The sequence below is a fragment of the Macaca fascicularis genome, chromosome 3 (genome assembly GCF_037993035.2).
Source record: "Macaca fascicularis isolate 582-1 chromosome 3, T2T-MFA8v1.1".
In the NCBI taxonomy this organism is placed as follows: Eukaryota; Metazoa; Chordata; class Mammalia; order Primates; family Cercopithecidae; genus Macaca; species Macaca fascicularis.
This window is the reverse complement of record NC_088377.1, coordinates 45,475,624-45,497,791: the sequence shown is the minus strand read 5'-3', so window position 1 is coordinate 45,497,791 and position 22,168 is coordinate 45,475,624. Positions and strand designations below refer to the sequence as shown.

Sequence of the window (22,168 nt, the reverse complement as noted above, 5' to 3'; positions counted from 1 at the left end):
TGGCTTGAGCCCAGGAGTTTGAGATCAGCCTGAGCAACATAGCAAGACCCGCCCCCACCATCACTAATAAATAAACAATGAAAAGTAAGGCCAGGTGCGGTGGCTCATGCCTGTTATCCCAACAGTTTGGGAGGCTGAGGTGGGAGGATCGCTTTAGCCCAGCAGTTCGAGATCAGCCTCAGCAACATAGCAAGACCTCACCTCTACCAAAAGTACAAAAGTTAGCCGGGGGTGGTGGTGCATGCCTGTAGTCCCAGCTACGCAGGAAGCAGAGGTGGGAGGATGGTTTGGGTCCAGGAGGCAGAGGTTGCAGTGAGCTGAGATCATGCCACTGCACTCCAGCCTGCGCGACAGAGCCGGACCTAGTCTCAAAATAAATAAATAAATAATAAAGAGGAAATGGGTCTGTTTGTACTAACCTGGAAATGCAAGTCTCTCCTGAGCTTTACAGACCGCTACAGACACGTGTTCTGTTTTGTCTTAATTAAAAGCAAAGTGGCTTTCTAACTAACACATGGCAGAAAACACACCGGTAAGAGTGATTGGCCAGGCGCAGTGACTCACGCCTATAATCCCAGCACTTTGGGAGGCCCAGACAGGCGGATCATTTGAGGTCAGGAGTTTGAGACCAGTCTGGCCAACATGGTGAAACCCCATCTCTACTAAAAATACAAAAATTAGCCGGGCGTGGTGGTGTGCACCTGTAATCCCAGCTACTTGGGAGGCTGAGGCAGGACAACAGCTTGAACTCGGAAGGCAGAGGTTGCAGTGAGCCAAGATTGAGCCACTGCACTCCAGCCTGGGTGACAGAGTGAGACTCTGTCTCAAAAAAGAGAAAAAAAAAAAAAAGAGTGATTTTATGCTGGCTAAAATCCCTTTCTTTTAATTTCAGTGTCAGAAGATTTGCTGAGAAAAATCCTACCATGACAATGGCATTTATTTGTAACTTTGAAGAAACAACCAAAAAAATCCTCCAAAACGTGATTTCCTTGTTTGCTCAAGCGTTAACACCAGCGTGGCCCGCTTCAGGCTTGATGGGACCAGAAATCTGACGAAAAGCCCTTGGTCCCAGCTTGCTTGAGTGTCGTGCTGAGAAAAAAACACGCCCACACATCCGCAGATGACAAGCCTGTCTTTATTGGGTGATTTTTAGAGGCATTGCCTGTTGGGGGATGGGGGCTTACAGAAGTCGTCAGGGCATATCCACCACCGAGAACGTCGTGAGCGACTCTCTCATGACCTCGCTGAAACAATGAGCAAACTGCAGAAGGTTTCCGGGAAATTAACAAATTAGGTAGGGGTAGGATGTGGGGTTCCCCATTCCCAGGGCTTTGGAATCCTTCCAGGTGATTATCCCTTTCTGTCTTTTCTCCAGACACTGGGGCTTTTAAGAGTGCACCATTTCCTGGAATTCTAGAACAGAAGAGGTGAGAAGAGGGTCAGTGGAGGTGGCTTGGTTCTTTACAGACATGCCGTGGCCAATGAGAATTCCAAAGAGGGAAGGAAGTGAAGAAAATTGTCAGATGATGGGCATGGCGCCCCTTGGAGGAGACAAAAGAAAAACCGGCCGGGTACAGTGGCTCACGCCTGTAATCTCAGCACTTTGGGAGGCCGAGGCAGGTGGATCATGAGGTCATGAGATTGAAACCATCCTGGCCAAGATGGTGAAACCCTGTCTCTTCTAAAAATACAAAACTTAGCTGGGTGTGGTGGCACACGCCTGTAATCTGAGCTGCTCGGGAGGCTGAGGCAGGAGAATCGCTTGAACTCGGGAGACGGAGGTTGCAGTGAGCTGAGATCATGCCATTGCACTCCAGCCTGGACGACAGAGCCAGACTCCATCTCAAAAAAAGGAGAGGGGAGGGGAGGGAAGGGGAGGAGAGGAGAGGAGACCTGGGTATCAATGACTATATCTTGAGGGAGTCCACAGGGTTCCATTTCTCCGAATAATCTTATTTAACAAACAACTTTACCTTTGCAATAGAGGCCTTTGAATTAGAACTTGTCAAGCCCATGACTTCTATTCGTTCATTTTGAATGAATGAATGAATTCAGTGTAATTACCTGTGACCATCTGTGAACATTTAACTTATTGTGTGGTCAATTTCAGACAGCAAGGGGAGGTTTCCTTTCTCTATTCTGTAGCTGGGTATTGCATTTTTAGGATATATTTGATAGGGTGGGACTTTGAACTGACTCTCCTCCATTGAACCTACCTCCGAAAGTTTCTGTTACTAAAAGAAGGATAATAGTAATAATAACAAGGTATGGATGTTACAGATTGATATAAAAACTGGGGATTTGCTTTATATTTATTGGTAAGCTTTATTTGGAAATCTTTCATGGTTATGTTTATCTTTTTTGTTTTTTTTGAGACAGAGTTTCACTCTTGTTGCCCAGGCTGGAGTGCAATGGTATGATCTCGGCTCACTGCAACCTCTGTCTCTTGGGTCCAAGCGATTCTCCTGCCTCAGCCTCCCGAGTAGCTAGGATTACAGGTGCCCACCACCACACATGGCTAATTTTTTATATTTTTAATAGAGGCAGGGTTTCACCATGTTGGTTAGTCTGGTCTTGAACTCCTGACTTCAGGGGATCTGCCCGCCTTGGCCTCCCAAAATGCTGGGATTACAGGCTTGAGCCACCACGCCCAGCCCGTGGTTATGTTTAATTAAGTCAATCCCCCCTTACCTAATCTGTTTTTATGAGCTATCTATCTGCATTAACTCCCGTGTAGTAAGCGATAGTGGTATAATTTTGAACGGGTTTTTTTTTTTTTTTTTTTTTAAATAAGCATCTAATGTAGCAGTTTTAAACTTCAAATTGGCACCACCAGAAGGACCACCATACGTTCTGCTGAGTTGGCAGGCACAAAGTAGCTAAAAAGCACGCTAGCAACGTGACAAAAGCAAGTGAAAATAGTCCTACAGCTGTGCTAGTGTATTCTAAAGCTCGAACCTAGGATTCTGCCTACGGAAGATGCAGTAAATGAGGTTGGCTTATTTGTTCTCTGTTTAATATTATCCACTTGGCGGGCTAATGTCCAATAAAACATATTTGTCTAAACCCTTGAAAACAAAGAGGCCTTCCTACGCATGCCAGTGGACCCTGGTCTGAGGATGTAAATCTTCCCCTTATTCTGAGGGGTTCAAACCCCACTGGTGGAAATTCCTTGTGCTATATGCAGGTGCATTACGGCATCTTGCAAATAACTGGCCAGGTGGCTAGCTAGTCCTCTAGTCAGGTGAAGGATATTTTGCAGCTCCTAGACAATGACCAGTGTGACCAGCTTCTATAGCACCTGCCGAGCATTATGCCAGGGTTTTTACACACATCATGTGCATCCTTACTTTAGTCCCGCTTTACAGATGAGAAGACTGAGGCTCAGTAAGGTTAAGAAAGGGAGATTTTAAGCCACATCGGTTGGATCTCACAGCCCAAGCTCTCACGGATGCTTCCTGAGCTAGAGTGTTTTATGCTACGTACAGGCGCGGACGTACCCTCTGCTCCAATTTTTCCATCTCCATCATTATCCGCAGCAGCCATCAAGGACTTGGTTTCTGACTCGGTCAGTTCTCTGGCACCACTTTCAAACTTCTGGAGGAAAAACCTACAGGAGAATAAGGATCCATGGGGATTTTCTGAAAGATCATGCATCTCTGTGTTTACACTTTTGTTTTTCCTTTAAGTAAATCATCTGTTTCCAGCACTTGCAATAATTAGCCAAGGTCTTAGCAAGCAGAGGTTTCCTTAAGCTGTAGAAACCAATGGTGGGCATTTCATTTTTAAGGGTTTTTTTTTGTTTTGGTGTGGTTTTTGGGTTTTTCTTGAGACAGGGTCTTGCTCTGTTACCCAGGCTGGAAGGCAGTGACACCATCATGGCTCACTGCAGCCTCCACTTCTTGGGCTCAATCAATCCTTCTGCCTCAACCTCCCAAGGAACTGGGATGACAGGTGCTTCCCACCATGCCCCACTAACATTTTTTTTTTTTTTTTTTTTTTGAGACGGAATGTTGTTCTGTCGCCCAGGCTGGAGTGCAGTGGCCGGATCTCAGCTCACTGCAAGCTCTGCCTCCCGGGTTTACACCATTCTCCTGCCTCAGCCTCCCAAGTAGCTGGAACTACAGGCGCCCGCCACCTCGCCCGGCTAGTTTTTTTTTTTTGTTTTTTTTTTTTTTGTATTTTTTAGTAGAGACAGGGTTTCACTGTGTTAGCCAGGATGGTCTCGATCTCCTGACCTCATGATCCACCCATCTCAGCCTCCCAAAGTGCTGGGATTACAGGCTTGAGCCACCACGCCCGGCCAACTTTTGTATTTTTTTGTAGAGACAAGGGTTTGTCATGTTGCCCAGACTGGTCTTGAACTCCTGGGCTCACTCAAGCAATCCGCCCACCTCAACCTCCCAAAGGGATGGAATTGTAAGTGTGAGCCACAGTGCCTGGCCCATTTTTAAGCTTTTAGTGTTTTTCATTTTTATTTATTTATTTATTTGAGACAGAGTCTCTCTCTGTCACTCAGGCTGGAGTGCAGCTGCACGATCTCGGCTCACTGTAACCTCTGCCTCCTGATTTCAAGCGATTCTTGTGCTTCAGTCTTCTGAGTAGCTGGAATTACAGGCGTGAGCCACCACGTTTAGCCAAAGTTTTAGTTTTTTAAAATCCATTTGCCAAAGGAAATCTCTTACACCAAAGAATCTTTGCGGCTGGGTGCTGTGGCTCACACCTGTAATCCCAGCACTTTGGGAGGCCAAGGCAGGAGGATCACTTGAAGCCAGGAGTTTGAGACCAGCCTGGGCAACATGGTGAAACCCCATCTCTACTCAAAATACGAAAATTAGCTGGACGTGGTGGCATGCACCTGTAATCCCAGCTACTTGGGAGACTGAGGCATGAGAATCACTTGAACTTGGAAGGCGGAGGCTGCAGGGAGCTGAGATCATCCCACTGCACTCCAGCCTGGGTGACAGAGCGAGACCCTGTCTCAGAAAAAAAAAAGAAAAGAATCTTTGCACCTGCAGTCTTCACTGCCCGTGTTGAGGGCTTTGCCTGGGTAGATGTGTGGTCAACTGACTCATGTCCTTTACTTTAATGATGCTTGGCTGAATGACCAACACTGAGGCTGGCCATTGAAGAAATACTCAGCATCCTGACCCCCATTGCACCCCAGGGCCACCCAGCAGCGCTGGGTACCAGACAGACTCAGGACAAAGCTTACTTAAGCTCCTCTTCATCCAGGTACCCGCTCTGGTCGTTGTCTATGAACCGGAAAACGTCCTTCACCTGACTGGCTGACATCTTGGAGAGGCCTGACGTCTGGAAGAATTTTTGGGGTTCAAAAGTGTCTGGGTCTGAAGAATAGAGAATGGGTTATTCTGACACTCATTGGATCACATTCTATACTGGGGCCAAGGTACTAAAAACACAGATGATTAAAAATACTTCAACAATATCCCTGAGCTACGGGGACGCTCAACTGGTCCAAGATTTTGGAACAGCCGAGACTTGATGGCTCTGTGATGGCATCCCATGTCCCCTCTGCCCCAGCCTTCCCTCCTCCACTTGGTTTTGTCCATTTCCCTTTTCCTTCCTCCTCTCTGTGCCTCCCCCTCCCCCTGGCCCACTTTACAGGCTGTGTAGCCCAGCCCACAACATACCTGGTCTAATTGGTAGGGGGAAATGCAATCACTGGATTTCAACAGGCTAAATGGCCTTTGGCGGTTTCTTTCTCTTTTTTTTTTCTTTCTTTCTTTTTTTTTTTTTTTTTTTTTTTTTTGAGACAGAGTCACTCTGTCTCCAGATTGGAGTGCAGTGGTGTGATCCCGGCTCACTGCAAACTCTGCCTCCCGGGTTCAAGTGATTCTCCTGCCTCAGCCTCCCGAGTTGCTGGGATTACAGGTGTGCACCCCCATGCCCAGATCATTTTTGTATTTTTAATAGAGACAGGGTTTTGCCATGCTGGCCAGGTTGGTCTTGAACTCCTGACCTCAAGTGATCCACCAGCCTCGGTTTCCCAAACTGCTGGGATTACAGGTGTGAGCACCACACCTGGCCCTTCAGTAATTTCTTGCTTTCATGTGTTTTGTAAGTTTCTTTTGTCTTACAGAATTGTAATCGTGTGCTCAGATCCCAGATCTTTATAATTTTAGTTATGTAATAAATAGCAGTTTTCTTCTCCGATTCCACGAATTTTCCAGCCAACCTCTTATTTATTTATTTAGAGACAGAGTTTCACTCTGTCGTCCAGGCTGGAATGCAGTGTAGCAATCATAGCTCACCACAGCCTCAACCTTCTGGGCTTGAGTGATCCTCCTACCTCAATCTCCCTAGTAGCTGGGACCACGGGCACATGCCACCATGCCCTGCTAGTTTTTATTTTTATTTTGTAGAGATGGAGCCTTGCTATGTTGCCCAGGCTGATCTCAAACTCCTGGGCTCAAACAGTCCTCTCACCTTGGCCTCCAAAAAGTGTTGGGATTACAGATGTGAGCCACCATGCCTGGTCTACATTTTTTTTTTTTTTTTTGGAGACAGTCTTGCTCTGTCTCCCAGGCTGGAGGGCAGTGGTGCGATCTCAGCTCACTGCAACCTCCGCCTCCTGGGTTCAAGCAATTCTCTGCCTCAGCCTTCGAAGTAGCTGGGATTACAGGCACCCACCACCACCTCCGGCTAATTGTTTTGTATTTTTAGTAGAGATGGGGTTTCACCATCTTGGCCAGGCTGGTCTCGAACTCCTGATCTTGTGATCTACCTGCCTCGGCATCCCAAAGTGCTGGGATTACAGGTGTGAGCCACTGCATCTGGCTGCCTGGCCTATATTTTGATTTTGTGTTGCTTTGCTGAAGGTGCAAAGCTGTGAGGAAATCCCATCCCACCCCATGTCCCCTCTACCTTGGCATTCCTGGAGGGCTGCTGCAATGTCCTCAGCACTGAGCACGTCCGTGATGCTCATTTTCTACCTACTCACACAGAATAAACGAGATACGATAAGCCACAAGCAGGAACATGCACATCCAGGGCAAACATATCTTCTCAGGCCCACTGAAACTGCATGTGTGTCTAGTTTTTTTTTTTTTTTTTTTTTTTTTCAATTGAGATGGAGTCTCACTCTGTTGCCCAGGCTGGAGTGCAGTGGCACCATCTCGGCTCACTGCAACCTCCACCTCCTGGGCTCAAGTGATTCTCCTGCCTCAGCCTTCTGAGTAGCTGGGATGACAGGTGCACACTATCACGCCTGGCTAATTTTTGTGTTTTTAGTAAAGATGGGGTTTCGCCATGTTTGCCAGGCTGGTCTTGAGCTCCTGACCTCAGGTGATCTGCCTACCTCGGCCTCACAAATTGCTGGGATTACGGGCATAAGCCACCGAGCCAGGCCTGTCTAGAATTTTTTAAATGTGATAAGCATGGTTTTGTATTAAGTGATGGGACAGAATATCCAAATTAAAACCAGATACCAAAAAGACCCCAGCCCTTTTTATCTCAGAACCTTCTTTTGAATATATGCCAGAAATGAAAACAAAAATACATGACCTAAAGAAGGATTCAATCGTTTTCTTATAAAAATTATACTGACATAATCAGTCATTTCCACAGGCAGCTACAAACCATGCTACAAATGCACTGGCATTTTCCTACACCAGCCCGAGAGATGCAATGTTGCAATTTCCACGGGGGAAGGGATACAGTTCGGCCGCTTGCGGACATTCTGCGGAAGAAGGCCTGCTATCTGTCCCGAAAGGCGGAAGCAGATGGAGGAAAAGCCCGTCTCCCAGAGACTAAAATCCTTCCAGGTGTCAAAGCCATGGGAAAAGAGGAGTCTAAGCACCTAAGCCTAATACGAATGCACGCAGTGAAGAAGAGTCTGGGGTCTGGTGGGCCCACCAGTTACTCACCGTTTTAGGTTCCCCCCCAGGAAGAATCAGGAAAAAGAGCTGAAGGAGCAAAACAACAGATGGGCTTTTGCTACCTTGCTGACCTACCTTATATAGGCTAGAAAAAGTGATAGTTACAACCTCTTAGATTTCCTTTTCAAGGATCAAGTGGATGTAGCTCAAATGTCTTGTCTTACTCATGAAACCTCCTTTTTTTTTTTTTTCTATTTATATCTCAAGGGAATGTGGGTGGGAACAGCCGATTATTAAAAAAAACAAAAAACAAAAAAAAACCTCAATGAACCTTAACTAAGGTTTCAATTCTGCAAACGAACTCTGTTGGCAAAGTGTGGAGAAGGTTCTGGATGCCTGGTAAGGTGGAGATGGTGGCCTGAACTAAGACAAACACATACAGGGGTGCTCCGTAAGCTGAAAAGGCTCCCCAGATGTTAGCAGGTACCGTTTGAGGCAGGCCTGTTTTCAACTTTGGAAACTATGGGTGTGTAAAGCTGACCTCAGTCTGGAGTTGACAGACTCAAAGCCATTGTCACCAAGCGCACACACAGGACTCGTCCGGCACAGGAGATGGGGCTAAGTGATGTGATTTTCCTACAAATGTCTTGACTTTGACATTTCCCAGCTATACCATAAATTGCACACACTCAAAAGGCAAAAAGGAGGAAATCAAGCCAGCATTCCCAACCCACAAAACTAACATGTTTGGAAAAAAATATTCTGAGGCTGAGGCCAGGACTAGACAACTCAAGATTTTGTTTCTGTTGTGACAGGGTCTTGCTCTGTTGCCCAGGCTGGAGTGCAGTGGCATGATCTCAGCTCACTGCAGCCTTGACCTCCCAGGATCAAGTGATCCTCTCACCTCAGTCTCCCAACTAGCTGGTACTACAGGCACACACCACCATGCCTGGCTAATTTTTTAAATATACATTTTTTTTGAGAGACAGGGTTTTGCCACGTTGCCCAGGTTGGTCTCGAACTCCTGGGCTCAAGTAATTCTGCCACCTCAGCCTCCCAAAGTGCTGGGATTACAGGGGTGAACCACTGCGCCCGGCCTTTTTTTTTTTTTAATTTTCAGCAAACATTTATTGACCCTTTATATGGCCAGCACTGTGCTAGGTTCTTCTTTTTAATTATTGTGGTAAAAACCACATTCCATAAAATATATAATCTTAACCATTTGTAAGTGTATGTATAGTACAATAGTGTTAACTCTTGGTGCATTATTGACCGAGAGATCGCTATAATTTATTCAGCTGGAAAAATGGAAACTCTGTATCCATTGAGCTGCCACCACTCCCCTGTTCCCCCACCTCCCAGCTCCTGGTAACCATCATTGTACTTCCTGCTTCTAAGAGTTTGACTACTGGCTCACACCTGTAATCCTAGCACTTTGGGAGGCTGAGGCGGGCAGATCACGAGGTCAAGAGTTCGAGACCAGCCTGACCAACATGGTGAAACCACATCTCTACTAAAAATACAAAAATTAGCTGGGCATGGCAGCCTGTAAGCCCAGCTACTCAGGAGGCTGAGGCAGGAGAATCGCTTGAATCCAGGAGGTGGAGGTTGCGGTGAACTGAGATTGTGCCATTGCACTCCAGCCTGGGCGACACAGAAGTCTTTGTTATAGCTTTGAGTGCACTATTGAAATTGGAAACAACTAAAATGGGCTTTAGTCGGGAATTTGTCAAATTATGGTACATCCATGCAATGACTTCCTATGTGGCCATTAGAAAGAATGAAGTAGGCCGGGCGCAGTGGTTCACACCTGTAATCCCAGCACTTTGGGAGGCCAAGGCAGACGGATCACCTGAGGTCAGGAGTTCGAGACCAGCCTGGCCAACATGGTGAAACCCCGTCTCTACTAAAAATACAAAATTAGCCAGACGTGGTGGTGTGCACCTGTAATCCCAGCTACTCTGGAGGCTGAAACAGGAGGATCGCTTAGAACCTGGGAGGCAGAGGTTGCAGTGAGCTGAGATCGTGCCATTGCCCTCCAGCCTGGATGACAGAGCAAGACTCTGTCTCGAAAAAAAAAAAAAAAAAATTCAGCTAGGCATGGTGGCGCATGCCTGTGGTGCCAGCTGCTCAGGAGGCTGAGGTGGGAAGATGGATTGAGGCCGGGAAGTAACGGCTGCTGCAAGTTATACTTGCACCACTGCACGCCAGCCTGGACGACACAGCGAGAACTTGTCTCAAAAATAAATAAATAAAAAGAAAGTTTCTGAAAATAAGTCTTGAGAGTTTTGAATTAGGTTTCTGACATTAAGTTGCCATAGAAACTAGCTGAGCCCTTTCTTTTTCTTGGGAGTCTTTACAATTGTCCACAGAGATACAACATTTTTTAAAAATCTGCTCATTTAAATCAAAGTAGCATATGGGTTAAACCAAGATACTTTTTCTGTTCATGCTATTTTTCTGATAGAAAATAAAGATACCAGAGACCAGGCCAGGAGTGGTGGTTCATGCCTGTAATCCCAGCATTTTGGGAGGCTGAGGTGGGCAGATCACCTGAGGTCAGGAGTCAGAGACCAGTCTGGCCAACATGGCGAAACCCTGTCTCTACTAAAAATACCAAAACATTATCTGGGCATGGTGGCGGGCGCCTGTAATCCTAGCTACTTGGGAGGCTGGGGCAGGAGAATCGCTTGAACCTGGGAGGTGGAGGTTGCAGTGAGCCGAGATTGTGCCACTACATTCCAGCCGGGGTGACAGATCAAGACTCTGTCTCAAAAAAAAAAAACTATCTATATATATATATATATAGTTATATATATATATATATATATATATAGAGAGAGAGAGAGAGAGAGAGATTGATTCACACAAACAGACAATATTGTATAATTCCACTAATACGAGGTACCTAGAATATTCAAATTGACAGAGACAGACAAAATGGTGGTTAGCAGGGCTGGGGGGAGGGGTAATGGGAGTGAGTGTTTAATGGGGACAGAGTTTCAGATTGGGAAGATGAGAAAGTTCTGGAGATGGATGGTGGTGACGGTTGCACAATGTGAATATATTTAATGCCACTGAACTTCAAGAGGGTTAAGATGGGTCGGGTGCGGTGGCGCCCGTCTGCAATCCCAGCGCTTTGGAAGGCCGAGGCGGGAGAATTGCTTGAAGGCAGGAGTTTGAGACCAGCCTGGGTTACAAAGCAAGACCCCATCTCTACAAAACAATAATAAAAAAATTAGCCAGGCACTGTTGTGTGCACCTATGGTCCCAGCTACTTGGGAGGCTGAGGTGGGAGGATCGCTTAAGCCCAGGAGTTTGAGGCTACAGTGAGCTGTGATCACACCACTGCACTCCAGCCTGGTTAACAGAGTGAGACCCTGTCTCTCCAAAGAGAAAAAAGAAAAATGATTAAGATGGTAAATTTCATATTATGTATTTTATGTTGCATATCATGTTATGCATATGACATACGTTGCATATGCATAATATGTTGTTTATCATATTTGCATAGTTATGTAATGTGATGTATATGTATATCGTGTGTGTGTATATATATACACACACACATATATATATAAACAATTTGTAAACGTTGATTCCGTAGTCTTCATTATTTTGGCCACCAATTCCTAATTGCTCCCAGGAAAGAATAGGAGGAAGATGTGGAAGTAGACCGGTTTTTTTTTTTTTTTTTTTGAGACAGGGTCTCGCTCTGTCACCCAGACTGGAATGTAGTGGCGTGATCTCAGCTCACTGCAACCTCCACCTCCCAGGTTCAACCGATTCTCCTGCCTCAGCTTCCCGAGTAGCTGGGATTACAGGTGCCTGCCACCATGCCCAGCTAATTTTTTTTTTTTTTTTTTTTTTAGTAGAGACGGGGTTTCACCGTGTTGACCAGGCTGGTCTCCAACTGCTGACCTCAAGTAATACGCCCCCCTCAGCCTCGCAAAGTGCTGTGATTACAGGCGTGAGCCACCGCGCCCAGCCTGGCTGCCATTGTGGGGATGAAACTGTTGAATGCATGGGAGACCCTCCTTCCATCATGTATGATGGGGCTGGTTGAGAGCACAGTGGACCCACTTCCATGTTCTCCCAACAGATGTCACTTCCTAAATATCTCTCAACTTCATCTTCTCTTCACGGACCAGTCACTACCCGAGCCCAAGCCTCCAGCATCTCTTTTGGGAAGGGAAACAACTATAGTGGACTCCTAACCTTTATCCACTCGGGGTCACCTCCAACCTAGCCAGGTGGGTTTTCAAAAAACCCAAGCAGGGCTGGACTCGGTGGCTCATGCCTGAAATCCCAACATTTTGGGAGGCCGGGGCAGGAGCATTGCTTGAGCCCAGAAGTTTGAGACCAGCCTGCGTTACATAGCAAGAACCCATCTCTACAAAAAATGGAAATAACTAAATAATTATCCAGGCTCCTGGGCTTGAGCGGTCCTCCTGCCTCAATCTCCTGAGTAGCTGGGACTAGAGGCACCTGCCACCACCCCAGGCTAATTTCTAAATTAAATTAAATTAAATTAAATTAAATTAAAATTTTCTTTTTTTGAGACGGAGTTTTGCTCTTGTTGCCCAGGCTGGAGTGCAATGGCAAGATCTGGGCTCACTGAGACCTGTACCTTCCAGATTCAAGCGATTATCCTGCCTCATCCTCCCAAGTAGCTGGGATTACAGGTGTGTACCACCACGCTCAGCAAATTTTTTGTAGTTTTAGTAGAGACAGGGTTTCACCATGTTGGCCAAGCTGGTCTTCAACTCCTGACCTCAAGTGATCCACCCGCCTCAGCCTCCCAAAGTGCTGGGATTACAAATAAGAGCCACTGCGCTCAGCCTTCATTTTTTAATTTAATTTTTGTAGATTCAGGGTCTGGCTCTGTCATGCAGGCTACAGTGCAATGATGCGATTGTGGTTCATTGCAGCCTTGACCTCCTGGGCTCAAGCCATCTTCCCTTCTTGGCCTCCCAAAGTGCTGGGATTACAGGTGTGAGCCACCGCGCCCAGTTCCATTGTCCATTTTTATCTTTGGTCGTTCATTGGCACATTCCTTGTCACAGTGTAACTATTCAATGAACACATTTGTGCAATGAATGAACTGGCTCTGAATCTGAATGTCTGCATCCAGCTGTCTCTGCACGGTGACATGGGGGATGGGGTGGGATCTAGAGTTACGGGCGTGTTTATTTATGAATGAGATACTTCTCTAGGACTGGATTTCCTTTCCCACTCACAGACTAAGCAATCATTTGTTAAATAAGTTTACACTTGGGGGTTGGGACAAGCTCCTTCATGAGTCAGTCAAAGTGACTGCTGTTTACAAACGAAGACGGTAAAGTGTTTTAGGGCTGCCTGAAAAGGACAGCTTGTGTGTTTCCCAATGGAATGAATGAATAACAAGGATGGGGGATCTCCAAGAGCACACAGCCCCTGTCTACAAGAGCTGACCTCTCCTGGGTTTACAGTTTTGATTACCCATGGAGCAGGGCAAAATGCATCCCTCGTGATCTACTATGGGTGTGGAAATGGCACAAGTCCCCTAATTACTGTTGGCTCTGTAATCTGTGGGCTCCGGTGCACAGTGAAAATGCAAGTCCTGACGGGCGCCGTGGCTGGTGTCTGTAGTTCCAGCTACTCTGGAGGCTGAGGCAGGAGGATTGCTTGAGCTGGGAGTTCTGGGCTGCAGTGCACTCTGCCAACTGGGTGTCTTCACTAAGTTTGACATCAATATGGTGACCTCCTGGGTGCAGGGGACCATCAGGTTGCCTAAGGAGGGGTGAACCAGCCCAGGTTGGAAACGGAGCAAGTCAAAAGTCCTGTGCTGATCAGTAGTGGGACTGTGCCTGTGAATTGCCACTGTACTCCAGCCTGGGCAACATAGCAAGACCCCATCTCTAAAAAAAGAAAAGAAAAGAAAAAAGAAATGCAAGTCCTCTTGTTCAAAGAATTTCCATGTGAGTGCCTCAGCGGATTAAATCAAGTGTGCAGGCTAAGTGCAGGACCCTGAAGACTAGAGGTCTCACACCCATGAAGCCTGCCCTGTTCACATCAGGTTTGTACAACACTGCCCAGTTCACCAATATGATGTCGTGTCTTTTAACCGTGGTAACAACTCTGTGAATTTTTTTTTTTTTTTTTTTTTTTTGAGACGGAGTCTTGCTCTGTCGCCCAGGCTGGAGTGCAGTGGCCGGATTTCAGCTCTCTGCAAGCTCCGCCTCCCGGGTTCACGCCATTCTCCTGCCTCAGCCTCCCGAGTAGCTGGGACTACAGGCGCCCGCCACCTCACCCAGCTAGTTTTTTTTTGTATTTTTTAGTAGAGACGGGGTTTCACCATGTTAGCCAGGATGGTCTCGGTCTCCTGACCTTATGATCCGCCCGTCTCGGCCTCCCAAAGTGCTGGGATTACAGGCTTGAGCCACCGCGCCCAGCCCTCTGTGAAATATTATTATCCCCATGACGAAAAAGGGAGAGATATCCCAGGTCAAGCAGGGTGCGGTGGCTCAAGCCTATAATCTCAGCACTTTGGGAGGTTTGCTTGAAGCCAGGAGTTTAAGACCAGCCTAGGCAACAGCGTGAGACCCCTATTGTCAGGCATCTGAGCCCAAGCCAAGCCACTGCATCCCCTGTGACTTGCATGTATACGCCCAGATGGCCTGAAGTAACTGAAGAATCACAAAATAAGTGCAAATGCCCTGTCCCGCCTTAACTGATGACATTCCACCACAAAAGAAGTGAAAATGGCCGGTCCTTGCCTTAAGTGATGATATTATCTTGTGAAATTCCTTTTCCTGGCTCATCCTGGCTCAAAAAGCTCTCCCACTGAGCACCTTGTGACCCCCACTCCTGCCCACCAGAGAACAACCCCCCTTTGACTGTAATTTTCCTTTACCTACCCAAATCCTATAAAACAGCCTCATCCTTACCTCCCTTCGCTGACTCTCTTTTCAGACTCAGCCTGCCTGCACCCAGGTGAAATAAACAGCCATGTGGCTCACACAAAGCCTGTTGGTCTCTTCACACGGACGCGCATGACACCTATCTCTTTAATTTTTTTTTTTTTGAGGCAAAAAGTAAAAGGAGGAGGAGACAAAGCCAACACGTATAAAGGGCACATTATTATAAAATTGTTTAAAACCAGTGATAAAGAGAAGATGAAGATCATAAAGGCAGCCAGAAAAAAGAGACACAATATGTTCAGAGGAACAAAGATAAGATTGACATCAGACTTCTCTCTCTCTCTTTTTTTGAGATGGGGTCTTGCTATGTTGCCCAGGCTTGTCTTGTAATGCCCAGACCGTTTGTTCCCCAAAGAAGACCACCAGAGTCCAGTGTCAAAGCCAAGCGGCAAGGATCTTTACTACAAGTTCGAACTTGGTCCCTCCGTTTCACAGTATACAAGAGGGCCCCGAACAATGTGAGCGTTTGCTTTTTATAGCCCGAAAGTTGCAGGGGAACAAAGAAATTCTTTTGGCTCCCGCACTTTCAGTAACCTTGAACGGCTGTCTCCTTATCGGAGACTTTCCAGGTGGTGTTTGTACTGGGCTCAGGGAGTTCTGAGCCCGGGGCTGAGGAATGTGCCCAGCTCCTTTCATTCCCCCCTTCTTTTTAGGTATCTTTAGAGCCAATCTTGGGTCTTATAAATCTGATTCTGTTTCAGCGTTTACAGGTTGGTATTGGGCTCTGAGGACCATGAGTTGTACGGTGTCAAATCTCACCTTAACAAATTGTAAAATTCTGTTAACAACACAAGGTCCTACGGTAAGCAGAAATAGTAGACTTAGCAGGGGTCCAAGGAAGGGGGCTAACAGAGAACACGTAGAGGAATTTCACCATTGGTCTGCAGCTGAAGCAAACTGCCGTGTTTTTACTTCAGTGCTTAACTTGCGTAACTGTTGGACCCGGTCCTCTACAAGTCCTGATTCATTTATGTAGAAACAACAGTCTTCTTTTAGAAATATATATGTACCACCTTTTTCTGCAGTGAGTAGGTCTAGGGCCCTCCGGTTCTGCAAGGTTACCTGAGCTAGGGACGTGAGCTGTCGCTGAAGGGAGGCAAGGGACTCAGCCGACTCCTCCATAGCAACGGCAAATTGTTGGTACAACTTGTTACTTTCTATGAGGGTGTGACCTAGGGCTCCCCCCGCCAGTCTGGCCGCAATGAAGGATGCGGTGAGGGAGATTCCTGCAATGAGGGGGAGAAATATGGCTTGTGCAGGTCTCGGTCTAGGGTCTGGGTGAATGACAGCACTAGTCCTGTTACCGGTATACCTTAGGAACTTGCCAGCAGTTAGTAGAGTCAACTGGGGAACTAATGTGACAGGGAGACACAGTAGGTTAACAGAGGGACTAGGTAGGTTTTTAGATAAGGTTCCATTACACCAGAAGAATATGCCTGATGGAGCCCTTAAGGTGATATTAGGGGGCGTTGCAGTGATGCTATAGAGGCTGGAATTGGTTTCTGAGAAACAGTAGGGAAACTTCTCCTGACTGGGGTTTAGGTATAGGGGCACGTTTAGGATAGGAGCATATGAGAGGTTTCGGAGGTTGTTAGCTTGGGCAAAGGTAGAGGATCCTCATGACAGAGGGACAGCGGTTAGTGGTGGACGTCCTAGAGTGGCACACAGAAAGCAGCCAGACAGGCTGTGAAGTCCTATAAGGTTAGCAAGTTCTAGTCCTTCTTGTAATAACTTTAACCAGGAGAAAGGACGTAAGTCTTGTGTTAGTCTGTTTTCCTGTCGTTGGATATTCCCGTGGACCAGGGGCAGTACTTGCACTAGGCCTCGCCACAGATAGAGGTGACTGCTAGGCCATGTGGAGGAGGGGGAGTAGTATACAGCCCCATGTTGAGGCGTGGTCCAGCGGGAGTTCCAGGGGTCTCTAACTATCCATGTATATGAAAAGTCTCTATCCCGTCTGCGATGGAAGGGCCACTTAGGGTCTAACTGTTTTCTCTCTCCCCAATAACGGGGTCTATGGATGTTACAATAGTTATAAGGACAGCCGGCATTTTGGTGCCACCAATAGTGTTTACAATTGTATTTAGTCTGATCAAACTCAAAGCATATTATTAGTGTCAAGGTTTGGCTATTTGGAAACCAGTAAAATTTAGTAGAATTGGGCTGTTGTACCCTGAGGAGGGGCAATCAGCACTGGCCAATAATTTCCCGGGTTTATGAGGTTGCCCAGGGGGGGTTCGGTTTTCATAAAGCCAGAATCTCCAGACAAAGGGATTAAGAGCTGGTTTTGTGATTTCTCCAGCAGCCACTAGGGTGACTAACGTTAGGGTTAGACCACCTAACTGTATGTTTGCAGTGAGCTATGCTGCCGGCGCAGGGTGAGTTTTAAGGGGTTGTTTCTAGCTCTGTCCACAGTCCACGTGTCCGGTGCTTCAGCCGCCGCCGTGATTGGTCCCAGGAGGTCGGAGGTTGGGTCCACCGGCTTGACGTGGGTGTAGTGGATCCACGACGCGATGCCTTCTACCTTTAGGGCGGTGGGTGTGGTTAGGAGTACCTGGAGTGGTCCTTTCCACCTGGGTTCTAGGGTCTCTTGTCGGTGTCGCTTGACCAGGACCCAGTCTCCTGGCTGGTATGGATGGGGTGTTGGCGGGGGACCGGTCTCATATAGTTCTTTCAGCTTGGGCCAGATTTCTTGATGAATTTTCTGCAAGGCTTGTAGGGAAAATAAGAGTTCAGAGACATTTTCTGTTTCAGACTTGAGCAGATTATCTTTTAGGCTGGGAACTAAGGGTGGGGGTCTGCCATACATAATTTTATAAGGGGTAAGGCCTAGTCTGTAAGGGGTATTATGGGCCCAGAACAGAGCGTAGGGGAGAAGGACCACCTAATTAGCGCCAGTCTCCATAGTTAATTTAGTTAAGGTCTCTTTTAAGGTCCGATTCATTTTCTCTACCTGTCTTGAACTCTGGGGCCTGTAAGCGCAATGTAGTTTCCAATTTGTCCCAAGGATGGAAGTCAAATCCTGACTTACCTTAGCGACAAAGGCCGGCCCATTATCTGACCTTATCTGGATGGGAAAGACATACCTGGGGAGGATATCTTCCAGGATTTTCTTTGCTACAACCTGAGCAGTTTCTTTCTTGGTGGGGAATGTTTCAGTCTACCCTGAAAAAGTATCTACAAAGACAAGTAAGTACCTATACCTGTATTTTCCTGGCTTTATTTCAGTAAAATCTACTTCCCAGTAGATACCGGGCCTGGTTCCCCTGAGCCTTGTTCCCGATGCAGCCTGGGATTGGGGGTAGGCGTTGTTAAGCTGGCAGACTCTGCAACTTGTCACAATGTTGCTGGCCATCTCCGCTGTATGCCTGAATTTGAGCTTAGAGCGTCTGATCAGGTCTATCATCTGCCGAGCACCTAGGTGGGTGGTTCGGTGGATGTGTTCTAACACTTGTTGTCCTAATTTTTCTGGTAGGATGGTTTGGTCATTAGTATCAGTCCACCACCTATTCTGGATCTGTTTCAGGGGAAGCTTGTCAATCCACTGGAGATCTTGTTCTGAATAATCAGGGAAATATGGCAAGTCCCGGGGGCCCGGGTCAGGGAGCTGGAGTGCAAGGAGTTGGCTGGGAGCCTTCACCACCTTTCTTGCAGTTTGGTCCGCTAGAAAGTTGCCTTGAGCAGTTGGAGTAGTTAGTTTCTGATGTCCCGGGCAATGCACAATGGCTAACTTTTCTGGCCTCCATAAAAGGCCAACAGCCCGGCTGTTAGCAGGGCTAGGATTTCTTGCTTGTTTTTTATCTTTTTTTCTTTAGCTGTCAGTAACCCCCGCTCCCTGTAAATGGCCTCATGTATATGCACCGTTGCAAAAGCATATCGGCTGTCTGTATATACCGTCAGCTTTTTTCCCGCCCCTAAGGTAAGAGCTTGGGTGAGCGCTATCAGTTCGGCCTTCTGGGCCGATGTCCCCGGGGGCAGGGGTTCCGCCCAGATTACCTCAGTCTCTGAAGTTACTGCTGCTCCAGCGTACCTCTGGCCCTGATGTATGAAGCTGCTCCCATCAGTGAACCAGACGAGGTCGGCGTCAGGAAGTGGGCAGTCTTGCAGGTCTTCTCGAACTCCATGCACCTGAGCTAGTATCTCGGTGCAGTCGTGGAGTGGGGCGTCCAGGTCTGGGTTGGGCAGCAGCGAGGCAGGGTTTAAGGTCGTTGGGGGCAGGAAAGTTATCCCAGGTCTTCATGGAGGGCTCCATTGAACAGGGTAGGAGAGTTTTTTAATCTTTGTGGCAGTCTGGTCCATGTTAGTTGGCCACTTATGCCCTTATCAGGGTCATTCCACTCGCAGGCGAAGAGCTTTTGGCTCTGAGCAGCTAAAGGCAAACTGAAGAAAGCATCTTTTAAATCTAAAACAGTGTACCATTGATGTTTAGGGTTTAGGGTACTCAGGAGGGTATATGGGTTAGGCACAGTTGGATGTATGTTTACAATCCTCTTATTGATTTTTTTTAAGTCTTGTACAGGTCTGTATTCTCCACTATTAGGTTTTTGTACCGGCAACAATGGAGTATTCCAGGGTGAGTGACATGAGCGAAGGACCCCTTTGTCAAGGAGCCGGCGGATATGCGGGGCAATTCCTTTCTTGGCCTCTAGGGGCATCGGGTATTGGCATACCCGCACGGGGTCTGCCCCAGGTTTAAGTTCAACAAATAAGGCAGGACGGTGTTTTGCTAGTCCTAAGCCCCCGTTTCCGCCCAAGCTTCTGGATATTGCTGGAGCCAGGTTGCTATGTCCTGGTCAGGGGCCGTTTGCTCCTGGTGGAGCTGGTACTCATCTTCTAGGGTTATAGTCAGGACGGACTCGGGTTGATTGTGGGAGTTGGTCACGATGGGCCCTTCAGGGAGGAAATGGATCTGTGCTCCCATTTTAGTTAGCAGGTCTCTCCCTAATAGGGGACAGGGGCTTTCAGGGATGACAGGGGCTTTCAAGAATGGGTTACATTCTTGGCTCCGAGGTTTACTGTTCTTTGTGTTGTCCATGGGTATTTCTTAACTCCTGTGGCCCCTTGTACCCACGAGGACTTGGAGGATAATTTCCCATTAGTTTTAACTAAGACTGAGTGCTGTGCTCCCGTATCGACCAAGAACTAGACCGGGGACCCCTCCATTTGCAAAGTTACCCTAGGTTCGGGGAGGGGATCCGAACCCCGTCTTTCCTAGTCTTCATCTTGAGTGACTAGTATGGGTGTAGACCTAGGAGGTCCCTGTCCTCGTTGTTTCTTTTTGGGGCAGTCTCTTACCCAGTGGCCAGCCTCCTTGCAGTAGGCACATTGGTCTTTTCTCAGATTATCATGCCTGGGGGGCTGCCTAGGTTGGGTATACTCTGGCTGTAGATGTTCTTTCTGTACTACTGCTGCCAGGACCTTGGTCATTTTTTCAGTGGCCTTAAATTGCCTTTCTTCTGGAGTATCTCTGTTATTATAAACCCGCTGGGCTATCTGAAGGAGGTCCTGAATCTGCTTTCCTTCCAAGTCTTCTAATTTTTGGAGTTTTCTTTTAATATCTGGGGCTGCCTGATTTACGAAAGACATTACAACAGCTGCCTGACTTCCTGGAGCCTCTGGATCTATGGGGGTGTACTGTCTAAAAGCTTCCATTAATCTCTCTAAGTAGGTAGCTGGGCTCTCTGTCTTTCCCTGTAGAATAGCATATACTTTAGCCAAATTAGTGGGCTTGCGAGCAGCTGCCCGGAGACCTGCCATTAGAGTCTGGCGATAAAGGTGTAGCCGTCCCCTACCTTCTGCCATGTTGTAGTCCCACGCCGGCCTGGTCAGAGGAAAGGTCGCGTTTATGAGGTCAGGGTTGGCAGTCGGTTGACCGTCATCCCCCGGGACCAGCTTTCTAGCTTCTACCTGTATTCTCTCTCGCTCTTCCATGGTAAACAAGATTCGGAGGAGCTGCTGACAATCATCCCAAGTGGGCTGGTGGGTGAACATGACACTATCCAGTAAAGCCAGTAAATCTTTGGGGTTGTCTGAAAACCGAGCACTCTGAGTCTTCCAGTTATACAGATCACTGGTGGAGAATGGCCAGTACTGGAGCTTGGGGATTCCTGTGTTATCTGGGGGTCCTATTTCCCAAAGGGGTAAAGCCACCGTGGAGTCAGGCGGCTGGGGGGGGCGGGGGCTAGTCCGCGAAGTGTGCCCTCGCGTCCGCCCCGCCGGCCCTTCAAAGTTACTTTCCCTTTCAGCGGGCTCGTGAGTGCCGGCCGCCTCCCCTCCGCCTGCTCCCTCCCGCGACTCAGCCCGGGGGGCGGGTCCGGGTGCGGCGGCCGCCTCCCGTCCGCCTGCTCTCTCCCTCTATCTGTCATCCCGTGTCCTCTCTCCTTTACACTCAGTCTCTTTCTCTTTCTGATTTCCCTCTCTGACTCTCCACGTCTGCCGTTTCCTCCCCTTTCTCTTTCCGATTTCCCTTCTCACTTTCTCCCTTTCTCCCTCTCCCGTCTCTTATGGTCTCTCTCTCACTCATTCTTACTTTCTGTGTCTCTTCCTGTAAAGGAATGTGGATTAGAATCCCTGTAAAGGAAATCTGATCTGACTTATTAATGATATCTAGTCGCAGGCGCGCTTCGGAATTCCGGGAACCGGGGCAATTCAGACCGCATGCGCGCGGCTGGGAACCGGGGTCAGAGACAGCTAGATCAGATGAGAGCCAGGGGACGTCTCCCACTGGCCTCCACTGGCCGTCCTATAGCGCGTCCGCCAGGACTGTGCCAGCTCCAGTTTCAGACCTCGCGAGTCACAGATTCAGATTTAGAACAGACACACAGACACAGACAGACAAACGGAGACGAGCCAGCTCACCTATCAGTAGATCGATCCTAGCAGATCCGTTGACCAGGGGTCTGGTGGGCTTGGGGAATCCCAGACTAGCCCCCAGATGTAATGCCCAGACCGTTTGTTCCCCAAAGAAGACCACCAGAGTCCAGTGTCAAAGCCAAGCGGCAAGGATCTTTACTACAAGTTCGAACTTGGTCCCTCCGTTTCACAGTATACAAGAGGGCCACGGACAATGCGAGCATTTGCTTTTTATAGCCCGAAAGTTGCAGGGGAACAAAGAAATTCTTTTGGCTCTCACGCTTTCAGTAACCTTGAACGGCTGTCTCCTTATGGGAGACTTTCCAGGTGGTGTTTGTTCTGGGCTCAGGGAGTTTTGAGCCCGGGGCTGAGGAATGTGCCCAGCTCCTTTCAGTCTTAAACTCCTGGGCCCTGAGTAGCTGGCATTACAGGTGCACACCACCGCGCCCAGTGACATCAGACTTCAGATCAGAAACAATACAGGCCAGAAGGCAGAGGAGGAATTTTTTTTTT

At 47.8% G+C, this 22,168-nt stretch overlaps 1 protein-coding gene across 4 annotated transcripts; it reads right to left on the bottom strand.

Moving 5' to 3' along the window:
* Window positions 1-1,119: 1,119 nt before the first annotated feature.
* Window positions 1,120-21,862, bottom strand: LOC135970080 (putative oncomodulin-2). 4 transcript variants are annotated; one of them, XM_065541637.2, is made up of 5 exons: window positions 21,662-21,862; window positions 6,889-6,956; window positions 5,216-5,348; window positions 3,501-3,610; window positions 1,120-1,413 (listed from the first exon to the last, which is right to left on the bottom strand). In XM_065541637.2, exons 2-5 carry the CDS (start codon window positions 6,947-6,949, stop codon window positions 1,388-1,390), a joined length of 330 nt encoding a protein of 109 aa, XP_065397709.1. In that variant the 5' UTR covers window positions 6,950-6,956; window positions 21,662-21,862; the 3' UTR covers window positions 1,120-1,387. The 4 variants fall into 4 exon arrangements, 1 of the variants encoding a protein (XP_065397709.1); XR_012432203.1 differs by lacking the exons at window positions 1,120-1,413; window positions 3,501-3,610; window positions 5,216-5,348; window positions 6,889-6,956; window positions 21,662-21,862 and adding exons at window positions 15,179-17,515; window positions 18,007-19,183; window positions 20,596-21,284; XR_012432204.1 differs by lacking the exons at window positions 1,120-1,413; window positions 3,501-3,610; window positions 5,216-5,348; window positions 6,889-6,956; window positions 21,662-21,862 and adding exons at window positions 15,179-17,515; window positions 18,800-19,183; window positions 20,596-21,284.
* Window positions 21,863-22,168: the final 306 nt, after the last annotated feature.